At 37.1% G+C, this 16852-nt stretch overlaps 2 protein-coding genes across 5 annotated transcripts in view; one reads left to right on the forward strand and one right to left on the reverse strand.

Moving 5' to 3' along the window:
• Nucleotides 1-16852, forward strand: part of SIRT1 (sirtuin 1) — a 32323-nt gene that overhangs the window by 7984 nt on the left and 7487 nt on the right. For 3 of the 4 annotated variants that reach the window (XM_035715361.2, XM_025434480.3, XM_025434481.2), the window contains exons 5-8: nt 8818-8965; nt 9673-9752; nt 10823-11009; nt 13503-14066. In XM_035715361.2, coding sequence (XP_035571254.2) covers nt 8818-8965; nt 9673-9752; nt 10823-11009; nt 13503-14066 — 979 coding nt within the window. Of the gene's footprint in view, nt 1-8158; nt 8284-8817; nt 8966-9672; nt 9753-10822; nt 11010-13502; nt 14067-16852 lie in introns of all 4 variants that reach the window. The other variant, XM_025434482.3, reaches the window with a different exon arrangement.
• LOC125754947 (60S ribosomal protein L7-like) lies at nt 161-15730 on the reverse strand. Its single transcript, XM_049108995.1, has one exon. It carries the CDS (start codon nt 15611-15613, stop codon nt 14999-15001), a length of 615 nt encoding a protein of 204 aa, XP_048964952.1. The 5' UTR covers nt 15614-15730; the 3' UTR covers nt 161-14998.

Here is a 16852-nt window from a genome sequence, read left to right on the forward strand (position 1 = left end):
ATTCTATAGTTTAATCCTATGGAAATAAATTATAAAATTGTTGCTAAGCTTTGGTATATTTTTTAACGATCTTTTGTATTATTGATTAGTTTTTCATAAATCTAGAAATTAAATGAAACTGAATTTTAATTAAAAAGTGCTATTTTCAAACCATATAGTCTTTTTTTTTTTCAAAGATTTTAGTTTATTCATAGAGAGAGAGAGAGAGGCAGAGACACAGGCAGAGGGTGAAGCAGGCTCCATGCAGGGAACCAGACGTGGGACTTGATCCTGGGTCTCCAGGATCACACCTCGGGCTGCAGGCAGCGCTAAACTGCTGCGCCACGGGGGCTGCCCACCATATAGTCTTTTTATATAACTCAGAAAAGTTTAACATTTCACTGCTAGTAGTAGTACACGATTTTTGAAGAACAATGAAATACCACATAATTCTAGGTTTCTTGAATTGGACCTAGGTCACTTACTTAATAGCTCTAGTTAGCGGAATCAACCCTTAGAAGGCCAGCAAGTAACTAGAAATTACTTTGATCTTATTATTTGATGATAAAAGTTGATTCACTGGTACATTTATATAATGCTTACTAGATTTATACTGTAAATTCTGTGTTCTGAGAAGAAACATGTTGCCCAAACTAACTTAGCTTTTTTCCTTAAGTATATATTAAATTGCCTAGTAAAGTAGTAACCTGATACTTGGAAAAATGTGGTAACTGAGAATTGAAACAGCAAGGGTAAGAAACCTTAGTTGTCTAATGTCCAAACTGAGTATTCAGTTTAGCTTAAACTAGCTTGGACATGGAAGAATCTGTAGAAGCAATTCAGAATTACTCTGCTAAAGACAAACTGTAGGAGGAACTTAAAAAAAATGCACCTAACTGAAATCTAGACTGCATAAGAGAAAATAAGTGAGTTATAGTAAAAAATGGCACACTGTTATTAACAGTTATAATGTTTTTAATCACCTATATACATCTTTCATGCCACCTGGGAGAAGTTTGGAGGGGCAGCATTTTTCTCTTCTATAAAAGTTTTAAGAATTTGTCTATTTAGTTTAATGAAGTGAAAAAAAGTTGAGTCACTTAAAGTACATCCTTTTTCAGTTTTGTTTATATAAGTTTAATTCTGCATGATTGAGTGTTCATTAAGTTATGTTGAGAGCCAAATATATTAACCTTTGTAACTGCTACTCATATAGAATTGTTATACTTTAATTCTCACATTAGGAACTGTCTAAACAAATGCTTTTAGGTCTCGAAGTAGCACTTAAAATTGATAGTAATGGTAACAGATTGAGTTAATTTGGGCCTAAAAATGAATAGGAAAAGCTTAAGGGGAAATAAGGACAAAGAATGAAAGATCATTTACAGAAATGGAGAATGAGGAGAATGTATAAATATTCCACAGTTTTTTTTACTAGAATCTTTATTTTTTTATTTTTTTAAAAAATTATTTATTCATAGAGAACACAGAGAGAGAGAGAGGCAGAGACACAGGCAGAGGGAGAAGCAGGCTCCATGCAGGGAACCCAATGTGGAACTCGATCCCGGGTCTCCAGGATCACACCCTGGGCTGCAGGTGGTGCTAAACCGCTGTGCCACCAGGGCTGCCCAAACTTCGTATTTTTTTTTGAATGTTTTATTTATTTATTTATGAGAGACACAGAGAGAAAGAGAAGAGAGGCAGAGACACTGGCAGAGGGAGAAGCAGGCCCCATGCCCGCAGCCCGATGAGGGACTCGATCCCGGATCCTGGGATCACGCCCTGAGCCAAAGGCAGATGCTCAACCATTGAGCCACCCAGGCGTCTAGAATCTTTAAATATTACATAAATAAAATACTCATAACCTAAAATTTTTTTATCAGTTTCTCTAAATGGGCAGAAAGTTCATAAAGATGGTTTATGATTTTGGCCTGTTAGTGAATTTAATATGACACCATGAAAAGAGTAAATATTACTGGTGAAATTTAGACATTTTGGAAGGAAGGAGTTTCTACACATGTATTGAGGCAATGATTATATATAATTATTGAGAAGAAACATTTCATTTAGAGGGGAAATTCCAAGTAAAGGAAAAGTGTGTTGAAGAGATTATTGGCCCATTAGAGTAGTTTCTTACCCAATTGACATTTTGGGATGGATAATTCTTTGCTGTCAGGAGCTGTCCTATGCATTGTAGGATACCTAGCAGCATTCCTGGCCTTTTCCCACTAAATGTGATTAATAACACTGTCACACCCAGTCTTGACACTCAGAAAAATGCCTCCAGACATTGCTCAAATGTCCCCTGTAAAATTGTTTCCTCTTTGAGCACCACTGTATTATACAGTGTGCCTACCTGTGGTTTATCTTTTTGAATCCTGGTGTATAAGGAAAAATTAAGCCTAACATTAAAGCTGTATAACCGTGTTTTTTTTTTTTTAAAGATTTTATTTATTTATTCATGAGACAGAGAGAGAGAGAGAGAGAGAGAGAGGCAGAAACACAGGCAGAGGGAGAAGCAGGCTCCATGCAAGGAGCCTGACATGGGACTCGATCCCAGGTCTTCAGGATCAGGCCCTGGGCTGAAGGCGGCACTAAACCGCTGAGCCACCCGGGCTGCCCCGTATAACTGTGTTCTGAACCATTATCCTCCTGCATGGTAAGGATTTGGATTGATAGTGAGTTGTGGTCGTGGTTCTCAGGAGTCTGATATGGTTAGAAAGGAGTGGCTGTATTAAGAGTCAAGGTGAAACTGAGAATGTACAAATAACTTTGTTGTTGAAAAGGACTGTGTTCAGAGAATATAGATGTTATCCCATATTGAATTCAGTGAATGCCCTTTAACCTAAAGTGATTAAAAGTCAAGAAAAAGTAGAGGGAGAGATTAAACTGAATTTTATTAACTTACTTCCAAACATCTTTAAATTTTATTCAGTACATTACTGCTTTATTGATAATGTGTAAACATACCAGATCCTGTAGTTATAAAGTTAAGGAATCTTAAAACCAGTTCATTACCTGAAAATCAAAAAATGCAAGTCAGAAAAAGCTATATAGTCCCATTCATCTGAAGACAGGGATAATACCTATATGTATGTAGGTTACATATGTATAAATGCATCTATAGTTTTATACCTGGATGTATATAATTATATGAATGGGCTCTTTTGCCTACTGCTTTGGATTTGTAGTCTTTGTATTTAATGAACTTTTTCTGTCAGATATTATAATGGTTATAATGTTCATCAATGGTACTGTAATTCTACAAATGTGTATTTTGGGTGTTTCCTACTTTCTTTTATTGTAAATAGTGTTGCTGTGAATGTCCTTTTTGGTGTGTTTCCAATGTTGTTAGGATAAATTCCTGAAAGTGCAGTTGCTAAGGGTTTTGAATCATTGCTACCTGGAAAGGTAGAATAAAATATACTATCAGAAGTGTTTTGGGATGCTTGGGTGGCTCAGCGGTTGGGCGTCTGCCTTCAGCTCGGGGCATGATCCTGGAGTCCCAGGATCAAGTCCCACGTCGGGCTCTCTGCGTGGAGCCTGCTTCTCCCTCTGCCTCTCTCTTTCTCTGTGTCTCTCATGAGTAAATAAAATCTTAAAAAAAAAAAAGTGTTTTAGAAGGCTGATTTTTAGCATGCCCCTCTCCCCTACATACCCCAAAAACCCTCCATAGTACACTATTAGCATTAAAATACTTTAAAGAAAAGCACATGCACATGTGTGTATTGTATATATGGTTTAAGAAATTCTTTTTTTTTTTTTAAAGATTTTATTTATTCATTCATGAGAGAGAGAGAGAGAGAGAGAGGCAGAGGGAGAGGTAGGTTCCACAGGGAGCCTGATGTGGGACTCAATCTCGGGACTCCAGGATCACACCCTGAGCCGAAGGCAGGTGCCAAACCGCTGAGCCACCCAGGGATCCCCTGGTTTAAGAAATTCTAACAGTACAAAACATGTTAGTTGGCCTCCCCCTTCAGTCTTCTCTACCTCTAATCTCTTCAGAGATTACCATGGTAAGATAATTTCTTGGGTTTCCTTCCAGGAAAAAAAAAAAAAAGAAGTAAACTTGTTTGTATATATAGGTGAGGGGCATTATTTGTAGGTTTCCAGTATTTTGAAAATAATTACCAACAGAATCATACACCTTTTTCTCTACTTTGCTTTTTATTCCCTGCTTAATATTCTTGGAAATAGTTTCATAATGGCACTTAACAGATATACATTATTATTATTATTTTTAAAGATCTTATTTATTAGAGAGCACAGGCAGAGGGAGAAGCAGACTCCCTGCTGAGCAGGGAGCCCCATGAGGGGCTTGATCCCAGGACTCTTGAGATCATGACCTGAGCTGAAGGCAGATGCTTAACCGACTGAACCACCTAGGCACCCCGGTACACCTCATTTTTACAATAAGGCTGCATAGTATACTACAATATATTTAGTCAGTTTCCTATTAATGGATATCTAGAGTTGTTTTTAAGGCAGTTAAAACTATCAGTTTAATAAATAAAAATGAGCGTCTTCTTGTATTACTGTTTTATTGTGGTTTATTAGTGTAGAGGACTACTTTTTACTACTGGCCAAATGCGTATTTTTGAGTTGCCTATTCGTAGCTGTTCTTTTCCATTGGGATGCTTTTCTTTTTGCTACTGATTTGTGGATACATCATGTATATTTGAAGACTTTTTATGTTAGTTGGTGATTGGAATTCCAGGTTGCAGTAATCCCATGAAGATGTGCACAATGAAGTGTATTTCCTAGACTGGTTTTACAGGACTAGCTTGCAGTACATAATAGTGGTGCCTATTAACTTAAAAGAGAAATCAGAAACTTAATTTTGAGGGATCAAATTTGAAAAAGATGGTCTTTTACTAGAATTTTAGTGGTAAAGTGATAAAGAGTCATAGTGATAAAGAGCCATATTTTGTTGTCAAAACTGGATTTGAATGATAACTCTGCTACCTACTGGCTCTTGTGACTTTTGGCAAGTTATTTCTGTGCTTTGGTTTTTTCATTTGCAAAATGGGAATGCATATGTCTATAGTAGAGTCAGCAAACCTTTCCAGTATAGGGCCAGATAGTAAATACGATTTTCTTTGTAAACCATATAGGAACTCTCATATTTTTTTTTTTTTTTTTTTTTACTTTTTGAGCCTTTTAAAATGTAAAAACCCGAGTCCTCAGCCTGGTCTAAAGCATTATAACATAAATAAAGGTGTTAAGCCTGGTACATGCTAAAAGTTCCATTAAGTGGTCACTAATAGCTTAACTAATTGAAATTCTCTTGTGTTTATTTCTGGATACATTTGTGTAGAAGCATTCCTTTTTTTTTTTTTTTTTAAGATTTTATTTATTCATAGAGAGGGGTGGGGGGTAGAGACACAGGCAGAGGGAGAAGCAAGCTCCATACAGGAAGCCCAGGTCTCCAGGATCACACCCCAGGCTGCAGGCGGCGCTAAACCGCTGTGCCACTGGGCTGCCCAGTGCATCTTTTTAATAGCATTTAAAGCATTTGGTCCCAGTTCTGCTTCCATTCTAATCTGTAAGTTACCCCTTGGGCAGTAACAGAATGTCCCAGCCCACGTGATTGTATTGTTATCCTTTTTTTTTTTTAAGATTTTATTTATTTATTCATAGAGATACAGAGAGAGGAGAGAAAGAGAGAGAGAGAGAGAGAGAGAAGCAGGCTCCATGCAGAGAGCCTGACGTGGAACTCGATCCAGGGTCTCCAGGATCACACCATGGGCTGCAGGCAGCACTAAACCGCTGTGCCACGGGGGCTGCCCCTGTATTGTTATCCTAATAGTACTTAGGATATTGAGATTTGTCTTACTTAGAACAGGGTTAGCTAGCATGTCAAACATAGGAGATCAGTCCATACCTTTGTGACTTTTTTTAAAGGTTTATTTGAGAGAGCAAGCGAGCATGAGTTAGGGGGAGAGAGGCAGAGGGAGAGAGAGAGAAGCAGACTCTTTGCTGAGCGTGGAGTCCAGGACACTAAGATCATGACCTGAGCTGAAGTTAGATGCTTATCTGACTGAGCCACCTAGGCACCCAATTCATACTTTTATCTGAAAGTTATCCCCAGCCCATTTGGTTTTTAGCTGTCTTCACGGTAAGAGCATGAGGACAGTCTTTTACCAGAATCTTTAAAAATTACATAAATAAAATACTCATAACCTAAAATTTTTAGGAGAAGTTTCCGTTAATAGTCCTTCCAGGGTAATTTCTTTTCCATTATTTCAGATTATATCCCTTAGTTTGAATGTAGTATTTGAATCTAATGACTCAGTCACGGTCTACTGTATATTCAAAAGAAAATAGACAAAGTTAAGATTCAAATCACTTAGGTTCTAACATAAAATACAGGCTTATAAGATAAATTATTCATAAGTTCTCCCCAACTACAGGAATTGATTTGTAACGTTAAGGGCTAAATTACCCTGAACTGTTATGGATTAGGTATGATGGGAAACTGGAGTGTGGAGTTGAACTACTGTCCTACATATTTTTTTTTTCCACACATTTTTTTTTAAAGATTTTATCATTTATTCATGAGAGACAGAGAGGCAGAGACACAGGCAGAGGGAGAAGCAGGCCCCCCATGCATGGAGCCCGATGTGATACTTGATCCCGGGTCTCCAGGATCATGCCCCGGGCTGAATGCAGGCACTAAACCGCTGAGCCACCCGGGGATCCCCATTTTTGTGTTTCTTACCTTCCTCTTTAAGAAGGAATGGGGAAGGGGCTCCTGGCTAGCTCAAAGTTCAAGTCCTAGCTCATTAGAGCATGCAACTCTTGATTGAACTCTTGAGCATGAACCTTGAGAGGTGGTTCAAAGTTCAAGTCCTGTGTTGGGTGTGGAGCCAACTTTAGTATATGTGCTGCTAAAGTGAGCACAGTGAAGCCTACTTTAAAGAATATCTATATCTATGAAGGAAATGGGGGATGAGGAGACACAGAAAAGTTCATACTAGGAGGGTAGAGTCTTGTTACTCTTGTTGCTCTGGAGGTAGTCATTTGTTCATGTTACGAGTTTGGCATGCTATTCTTATTTTGCTTATTAACTTAGAACTTATTTTTGTCTGTAACCTAGCATATTAGAATATTTGTTGTAAAAATATATTTTTTAAAATAAAAATCCATTTCCAGAAAGAGAGAGCTTAGTAAAATAACTATGATGATTAATCCTTTAAACGTCCTAAAACAAAGCATCCTGGAGAGAAGACAGTGGTTAGTATAGCATGATGCAAGTGCAGTGGTTCAAAACATAATGCGGCTTTCGGTTTTCTATAAATATAGCTTAAATAAGCCCTTTACTTGTTACTACTTTTTATATGCATTTCTGTTTCTTATGTTGTAATGTTGTCAATGAAATTCATGAGAAAAATTTGAATGTGAGGTAGAATTTTTTTTTTATTTTTTTTTAAATTTTTTATTTTTGTATAACCTTTTCAGTAGCATATGGACATATGTAGGGTGGTAGTTATAATGAGATCTGCTGATTATATTTACCTGAAAGGTATCCCTGTAGGTAGTTTTTTTAAAACTTGAAATATTAGTTTTTTAAAATTTGAAATATTAAATAGGTTAAAAGTAAAGTCATCTATAATCTTACTAAACTTTCTTTTTTTTTTTTTAAACTTTCTTGTATAATGTCAGAAGTTGAAAGTTTCCTCACCTGTTTATAGCTTGTTTGCATTCTTCTTGATGTTTGTATGAACTTACTGTATACATGTGCATATAATTTCCATTTTTGCTTAATAACAAAACAACAAAAAACTCTACACACTGGTGACTAACTTGCTTTTTTTCACATTGAACCATTGAACCATTTTCCAGGTCAGTACATTTAGACCTCTCACGTTCATTTTAATGGCTGCATACTCCACTATTATGGATGCACTGTATTTCTACAACCAGTCCCCTATTCCCACAGACAACAACTGTGTCTGATTTTTTGTTAGCATTGTAATAGGTTAGAGGCTGTAATGAATGGTAAGGAAGTAGGTAGCATTACTACTTAAAAAAAAAAAAAGTAGAGAAGAAAACTTCCTTTGCCATAGTCACTAAATGAAATTTAATAAAAACACTGTCAAAAGTTGAGAGGACCAAAATTGATACTTTTTCTCTGATCTTTTTGCCATGTGTATATCTGAATTCTTTGTTTTTAAAGAAGAAACAGCATTGAAGCATTATTTGGGGGGAAAAACACACACACAAAATCCAGCAACTCAGCATTCATGAGCAACTCTATACTATACCAGTATGTGCCTGTGCAGTGGAAGGAAAACAATTTTGGTAAGGAAATAAAACTTTAGCTTTAAACTTCCAACAGGTTGATATTTATAATGAATGATAAATGAACAACTTTTAATATTGTGTTTGACAGTGCCTTTTAGTTTTTAAAAGAAGTCACCATATCTTTGGTATCTTTAATTTCAACTTTTATTTTTTCTTAAAAACAAAAACAAAAAAACAAAAACAACAAACCCTGAATTTGCAGCCAACAAAAAATTAGATATATTCTCAGGTGTGTATTTCTTCTGACTTTATTAAAAAAAAACCCTGTTAACATTTATTAGAGATGGTTATGGGTTGACTTTTTCCTTCAAGGGGCAAGTTCACTAATTGCTGAGTTTATGCATATTACAGCAGCAATCCTTTTGTAGGTGTGTGTTGCAACCATCTAGATGCTTTGAGATGCTCATGTATTTTTTAATTTATTTATATATGGGGGACTATCATTGGTAGTTTTTTGGTTAAACCTAAACGTGACATGTATTATACTTATTTCTTTACTGTAATCTTTTTTCTGCCTTTTGCATTATATAGGAAATCTATCCCGGACAGTTCCAACCATCTCTCTGTCACAAATTCATAGCCTTGTCAGATAAGGAAGGAAAACTACTTCGGAACTATACTCAGAACATAGATACACTGGAACAGGTTGCAGGAATCCAAAGGATAATTCAGTGTCATGGTTAGTAACCTCAGAGTTGATTTCTTTTATTTAGTTTTATAGGAAAAAATAGGATTAGAAAGTAGGCTGCTTTCCTGAAATGGAAATTTAGTCATGTTATCTGATTAGTTGTAGATAAGTTTTAAAAAATGGGGTGCAAAAAATTTAAACCAGAATTATTGGCCTTGATACTTAATTGTACAAAATATCAGCTTAATGTCCTATTGTGTTTCAAAAGGTTTAGTGGTTGTATTCCATTAAATTCTTCTAAATAACCTCCTTTGATTACAAAAGTAATACTAACTCATGTAAGAAAAATATGACCTGTTTAGTTTATGAAACCAAAGGAATGGGGTAATTCAGATGTATAGAATTTAGATATTTAGAAGACTTTCCAATCTAAAACAACAAGTAGGAGAAGACCATTTTCTTACGTTTTTTATGTATAACTGTTAATTAAGCTAAGGTCATACAATTACAACCTTCCAACTCTGCAGATTTTAACTTTCAAGGAATTGGTTTATTTCATTGAAAGACCATCTTTAGGAAGTGTCACTATGTCAACATCTCAATAATTGAGGATTGGATTCTGTCTGTATTTTAATTATTTATTCCTGAGTTTCCCCTGTGGAGTGTCAATTCTCTTTTCTGGTGTCAAACTTTATAATCTTTGTGGTATGTTTAAAGAAATAGAAATCTTTTTTAGCGGTGCATGTGTTGTTTTTTAGGTTCCTTTGCAACAGCATCTTGCCTGATTTGTAAATACAAAGTAGACTGTGAAGCTGTACGAGGAGATATTTTTAATCAGGTAATTTATCACCTGTATTTTAGAAATTGTGCATATCTGTGATCTGTTTCTTCTTTTGCTTTCACATTTTTCTTATTTATTTTTTTTTCTGAAAGTTTGTGATACAGAAAGATCCAGGAAGATAATGTTAGCATTGCGAATTCTGATGATCTATACGAGAACCTTTTAATCCCTTAAGTTGAAAACATTGCTCTATAAATAATGTCTCTAAAATGATGAAATTGGCTTCTTAATATCTAAGTTAAAAGCCCAAATCATAAGTGAAGTGTTGGATATATTAGAGTTTCTCAAAAAAAAAAAAAAGTCTCTCTTACTTTCCCTTTTTAGTGCCTGTCAGATTCTGAATCTTAAATTTAGTTTTTGGTAATCCTTTAAAATATTTAAAAAGTTATTATAAAAGGTATTTCATGTATGATCACTGTCCCCAAAACACAAATTCAGGAAAATAATGACAGAGAATAAAAATCATCCCGATATAAATTACATGTGCTTAGCTGTATATATAGTTAATTATACATAATTATGAGTGGAGAATAGCATATTAAAAAGGGATAATTTCTTACGTTTTTTAAAGGATTAAGTCCTGTGCATACATATATACAGATGCTTGATCTGCTGTGGACTCTTAAATATCAAATGTAGGTGTCTTCCTGGACATTATAATAGCTACATACTCAGATATTAACATCTTTGTATTTGATCGTATGTTGATAAAGTCATTTGGCATTGCCATTGAGAGTTGTATCCAGTTTTCCCTATTACTTATCCACAGCTTTTCTGTTTTCTTCGGTAATTTTTTTCCCCTAAGTATTTAAGTACACGGCCCTTTTTCATATGCTTCCACACTTCAGCTTGAAAACACATCTTTTTTTTATGTGGGAATTCTAGTTTTTTAAGTTTTTAATTTTAATTCTACTGTAGTTAACATACAGTATTAGTTTCAGGTGTACAATATAGTGATTCAGCTTGATAATTTTGAAATGTGTTCTTGCGAAGTGTGTAAATGTTGACTATTTCTAACTTGGGCTTTCCCCCTCCCCCCAATCTCAACCAAAATCTGGAACACGTAGGTGGTTCCTCGTTGTCCTAGGTGCCCAGCTGATGAGCCACTTGCTATCATGAAACCAGAGATTGTCTTTTTTGGTGAAAATTTACCAGAGCAGTTTCATAGAGCCATGAAGTATGACAAAGACGAAGTTGATCTCCTCATTGTAATTGGGTCTTCCCTGAAAGTAAGACCAGTAGCACTAATTCCAAGTAAGTAGCTGATGATTTTTAGAGAATATTTCTGTATAGATGGCCATAGGTTGTGGGGTTTGTACAGTGGACCCAATGATCTTATTCTCTTTCAGGTTAAAGAGTGGTGAAGAGCCAAACTTTACTTTTTAGCTGATACTCAACATTCACGAAGATTGGTTAATATGACATTTTGATGTAGGGGGTGTGGGAGAGGCTTATCAAAGCAGAAGTAATGTCAAGTTGTGATGTGTATGAAAAATTAAGACAAAGGGAAATAGTTCAACTTTTAGCAGAATGTATTTTTTATATGACAGGAGTTAGCTTCAGCTAATTCACCTATGCTTAGGAAACAGTCCTTAATTTTTGTTATTTCTAGTCTTAGATTATAGTTTATCTTTCAAATTTAGTTGATATTAGGTTTAATAAGTTCAAATGTATAGCTAGATATGAATGTAATCTATAGAATTGTAATATGTTAGAGAATTTGGGGGCTCAATATAGTCTTGTTTTTATAAGAATAACAGTCATGTTTTAGGGCGCCTGGGTGGCTCGGTTGGTTGGGCATCTGACGCTTGATTTCAGCTCAGAACATGATCTCCGGGTCATGAGGTCTGGTCCTGTATCAGGTTCTGTGCTGGGTGTGGAGCCTGCTTAGGATTCTCTGTCTCACAAAAGTAACAGTCATGCCTTGTCCTAAACATTGTATGTGGGGGATGCTTGGGTGGCTCAGTGGTTGAGCATCTGCCTTCGGCTCAGGATGTGATCTCAGAGTTCAGGGATTGAATCCCGCATTGGGCTCTTGTATGGAGCTTGCTTTTCCTCCTCCTGCCTATGTCTTTCTGCCTTTCCCTGTGTTTTTCATAAATAAATAAATAAAGCCTTCAAAAAGAAATCATTGTATGTGGATCAGTTTTACCTATAAGGGTGTTTGTATATGAAAATGCTCAAATACAATTTTAAGTCCTGTTTACTCTCAGGAATATTTAACATGTACTCTCATATTATTTCTTTTCTCCCTCTAGTGAGGAAGCAAGGGGAGAGGAAGTTAGAGGGGACTAATTCATTAACATCAGGTGTGCCCTAAAGATGAGAGAAGAGAGGAGAGAGAGAATATTGAACTTTTAAGGATTTTATTATTTTAGAGCATGTGAGAGCAGAAGGAAGGAAGAGGAGGAGGGAGAAGGAGGGGAAAAAGAATCTCAAGCAGACACCTGTGCTAAGTGCAGAGACCCACATGGACTGATCTCCGATCCGGAGATGACCACCTGAGCCAAAACCAAGAGTTGGATGCTTAACTGACTGCGCCACCCAAAATATCAATCTCTTAATCAGAGAATTAAATTAGAATCCTACACGAGCAATCATAGAGCCAGAGCAAACAGTTGGAAGAAACAGGAGTTCAGCTCTACAATTCTGTATCTTTTCCCTACCAATATGTAATGGCTTTATCAGTTTCAGTCGTTTCCCCAAAAGAGCTGTGAAATTCTTTGTCAGTAGAATATAGGATAATTTGTAATGAAATTTAATGAATAAACTCCTTCATTTTTGAGTATTTTTTTTCTCTTTAAAGGTAAGCAATTTTTTTTTTAAGCAGAGAAATTTTTAAAAGATTTTTATTTATTTATTCATGAGAGACAGAGAGAAGCAGAGACACAGGCAGAGGGAGAAGCAGGCTCCACGCAGGGAGCCTAACATGGGACTCCATCCTGGGTCTCCAGCATCACACCCTGAGCTGCAGGTGGCACTAAACCGCTGCGCCACTGGGGCTGCCTGAGAAATTCTTTTTTTTTTTTTTTTTTCAAGATTTTATTTATTTACCCATGAGAGACCCAGAGAGAGAGAGGCAGAGACATAGGCAGAGGGAGAAGCTGGCTCTGTGCAGGAAGCCCCATGTGGGACTCAATCCAGGGACTCCAGGATCACACCCTGGTCCACAGGCAGGCACTAAACCGCTGAGCCCCCTAGGCGTCCCGAAAATCTTAAAAGCTTTCTGTGGGGCAGTATAATAGTGTGTTGCTAATAGGCAAAGGTGTAATTTTTTAAAGATGTAAGATACAGGTATATAATAGTGGAAAATAGACTTAAATGAATTTCCACATGCTAGATCAGGAGCTGTTTTGATAGAATATCACTATGTGCCAAGAGCTTTTCTTTTTCCTTTTTTTTTTTTTTCCTCTGAATTCAAGAGCTTTTCTATGCGCTTGACAACCTTGAAAAAGTACTGTTATCTCTATTATGTAGACAAGGAAAGTGAGGTACAGGGTAGAAGAGTCTGAGAAGATTGCTCAGAAATAATCAGGTGATGGGAAACAGGACCTGAAATTTTATGAAGATGCTTAACTAATGTTTATTTGATATCTTGATAAAATGTGATTGCTTGGTTGAGTAGTAGTGGTGCATTTCTTTTTTCATTATAGGGAGCATGTTAGATTCTTGTGTAAAACATCTGTTGTGGCTTTCTTAAGTTAGCTTCCTTCCCTTTTTCTAATGTATCTTTCATCTTTCTTTTAGGTTCCATACCCCATGAAGTGCCTCAGATATTAATAAATAGAGAACCTTTGCCTCATCTGCATTTTGATGTAGAGCTTCTTGGAGACTGTGATGTCATAATAAATGAATTATGTCATAGGTTAGGTGGTGAATATGCCAAACTTTGCTGCAACCCTGTAAAGCTTTCAGAAATCACTGAAAAGCCTCCACGAACACAAAAAGAGTTGGCTCATTTGTCAGAGTTGCCACCCACACCTCTTAATATTTCAGAAGACTCCAGTTCACCGGAAAGAACTTCACCACCAGATTCTTCAGTGATTGTTACGCTTTTAGACGAAGCAACTAAGAGTAATGTTGATGATCCCGGTGTGTCCGAATCAAGAGATTGTATGGAAGAAAAATCACAGGAAGGACAGAATTCTATTAGGAACATTGAAAGTGTCACTGAACATCTGGAAAGTCCGGATTTGAAGAATGTTGGCTGTAATACTGGGGAGAAAAATGAAAGAACTTCAGTTGCTGACCCGGTGAGGAAGTGCTGGCCAGCTAGACTTGCAAAGGAGCAGATTAGCAAACGGCTTGATGGTAAGGAAATGCTGAAGGTATAATTATTTTACCGTTTTGAAGGTATACTTATTTTAACAAAATATTTCCAAGATATAAGCAATTTTTGCAAGGTCACTGATAAGGTAGCTTTATTTATAGCTAAATCAATAGTTGTGTTTAGAGAAACTGTAAAATTGAGAATTTAAGCTAGAGAAAGGATAAACAGTGGTATCTTACAATAAACCAAGGGAAGAAATAGTGTGTTTAAGTCTTCTCTGTATCTTGTGTTTCTTCAGGGAATGAGAAGGTAAGCACTGAATTGAGAAGAAAATTGGGAAATCTATTGTGCTCTGCCATTGTCTGGTGAGCTTTAGCTGGTAAAACTGATGACTGAGATTTGGGTATGGTTACCAGAGGGCAGCTGTTTTATTTTATATACATTATTTGATTTTAATCTCAGAGAAGCAGGAACTATTATTACTTAATTGCTGTTGGTGGGGATACTGAAGGCTGTAGGGGTTAAGTACCCTGTGCAAGGTAACAGAACATGGAAGAGCCAAACTGGATTCCAGGTCTATCCTCAGGGCCTGTCCTCTTAACCACTATGCTCTGTTGTCTCAAATCTAGAAAACATCTTTGATCCTTCTCAATAGAATACTAGGAATAACAGGTACCTAGTTTTTTGTTTTAATTGAAATATAGTTAACATGCAAGAGTACCGCATAGAGATTATATACCTTAGGAAATGCCTACATGATAAGTGTAGTACTGTCATCATACAAAGTTACTACAACATTCTACCCTCCCTTCCTCTTTGGCAACCACCAGTTCTCTTTGAGTCTGTTTTGTTTTTTAGATTCCACATATAGAGGAAACCATATGGTATTTGTCTTTCTCTATTTTTTTCCATTTGAAAGTAGTCATTTATTAACTGACCAGATTACAAAAATAATCATGGCAGATACCTTAGTTCATCTTTCTAATAATAGCCTATTGATCTGGTCTTCCCTGTTGCGAGCATCTCCACTTTCTACAAAATGAGTGGTCTTTTTCTTCATTCCACCGCGTGGAAAAGATAATTTGAAGGGCCATAAAAAGTTTTTCGCTTCTTTGAAACGTTTTCCTACGGTATAGATCTCATGAATCAGATCCTCCATGCAGATGCCATATTTACCAAGAGATTGGGCAATCAATGTGTTATCTGTCAGGGCAAGTTGATTCCTGTTGATCTTGCCATAACCACGCTTGTAGATCAATTCATTCACTGACTTCAGGTTTGGGTACCCCCATGCTATATATGCTATAATTCTTAGCATGTTAACTGAAGCCTCGTTGAGCTTAACAAAGGTGCCATTGAAGATCTGGCAAAGGCGAAGAAGCTGCAACACCTTTCGAACCTTTGGGCTCACACCATTGATACCTCTGATCCTGATGACAAATGCCAACTTGGGTTCTGCAGGCACGTAGAAGTTGCCAGCTTTTCTTGCCATCCTCGCCATTTGAATCTGTTCTGTACATCTGCCTGTATTCCTGTGGTAATGCTTAGCTTTTTCATAGATAAGCTTCCTCCTTGCCTTTGGAAGCATCTTTTGGGCAAACGTTTTTCTCAGACGATCTTCAACTCTGCGAAATTCCTTCGCTTTTTCTTAAGGACTTCTGGCACAGCAGGAACCTTCTTCTCTTCTGCACCCTCCGTGGATCCAGCCGGAAAAGAGTTGACTTCCTTTGCATGACATCCTCTAGGTCCATCTTTCACAAAAAGCAAGATTTTATTCTTTTTTTTTATGGCTGAGTAATATTCTATTGGAGATATATGTGTATATATATATATTTTAAGATCTCATCCATTTTTCATGAGACACACAGAGAGAGGAGCAGAGACACAGGCAGAGGGAGAAGCAGGCTCCATGCAGGGAACCTGATGTGAGACTCATCCCAGGACCCCAGGATCACGCCCTGGGCCAAAGGCAGGTGCTAAACTGCTGAGCCACCCAGGCGTCCCTCCATTGGGTATATACAACACATCATCTTTACTCCTTTATTGATGGACATTTAGGATGCTTCCATATCTTGACTGTTGTAAGTAAATACTTAAGTGAACATAGAGGTACACAGATCTTTTCAAATTAGCTTTTTGCTTTTTTTTAATTTTGAGAGAAAGCATGAGCAGCAGGGTCAGGGACAGAGGGCTGAGCAGAGAGCCTGACGTGGGGGTCAATCCCGGAACTCAAGGATCATGACCCAAGTTGAAGGCAGAGTTTAACAGACTGAGCCATCCAGGTGCCCCATGTGTTTTGCTTTCTTTGAAGGAAAATACCCAGAAGTAGAATGGCTGGATTTATTTTTATTTCTAGGTTTCTGTTTCTGTTTAAAGATTTTATTTATTCATTCATGAGAGATACAGGCAGAGGGAGAAGCAGGCTCCATGCACCGGGAGCCCGACGTGGGATTCGATCCCGGGTCTCCAGGACCGCGCCCTGGGCCAAAGGCAGGCACCAAACCACTGAGCCACCCAGGGATCCCAGCCACCCAGGGATCCCTGTTTCTGACTTAAGGAACTTCCATATTGTTTTCCATAGTGGCTGCACCAATGTACATTCCCACCAGCTGTTCACGAGGGTCCCTTTTTTTCCATATTTGTGCCAACACTTGATATTTCTTGTCTTTTTGATAATAGCCATTCTGTCAAGTGTTAGGTCATCTCATTGAGGTTTCATTCTGCATTTCCCTGATGGTTAGTCATGTTGAGCATCTTCATGTGTCTGTTGGCCATCTGTATATTGTCTTTGGGAAAAATGTCTATTTGGAGTCTCTGTCCATTTTTT

This window comes from Canis lupus, chromosome 4, assembly GCF_003254725.2.
Source record: "Canis lupus dingo isolate Sandy chromosome 4, ASM325472v2, whole genome shotgun sequence".
Taxonomy (NCBI): domain Eukaryota; kingdom Metazoa; phylum Chordata; class Mammalia; order Carnivora; family Canidae; genus Canis; species Canis lupus.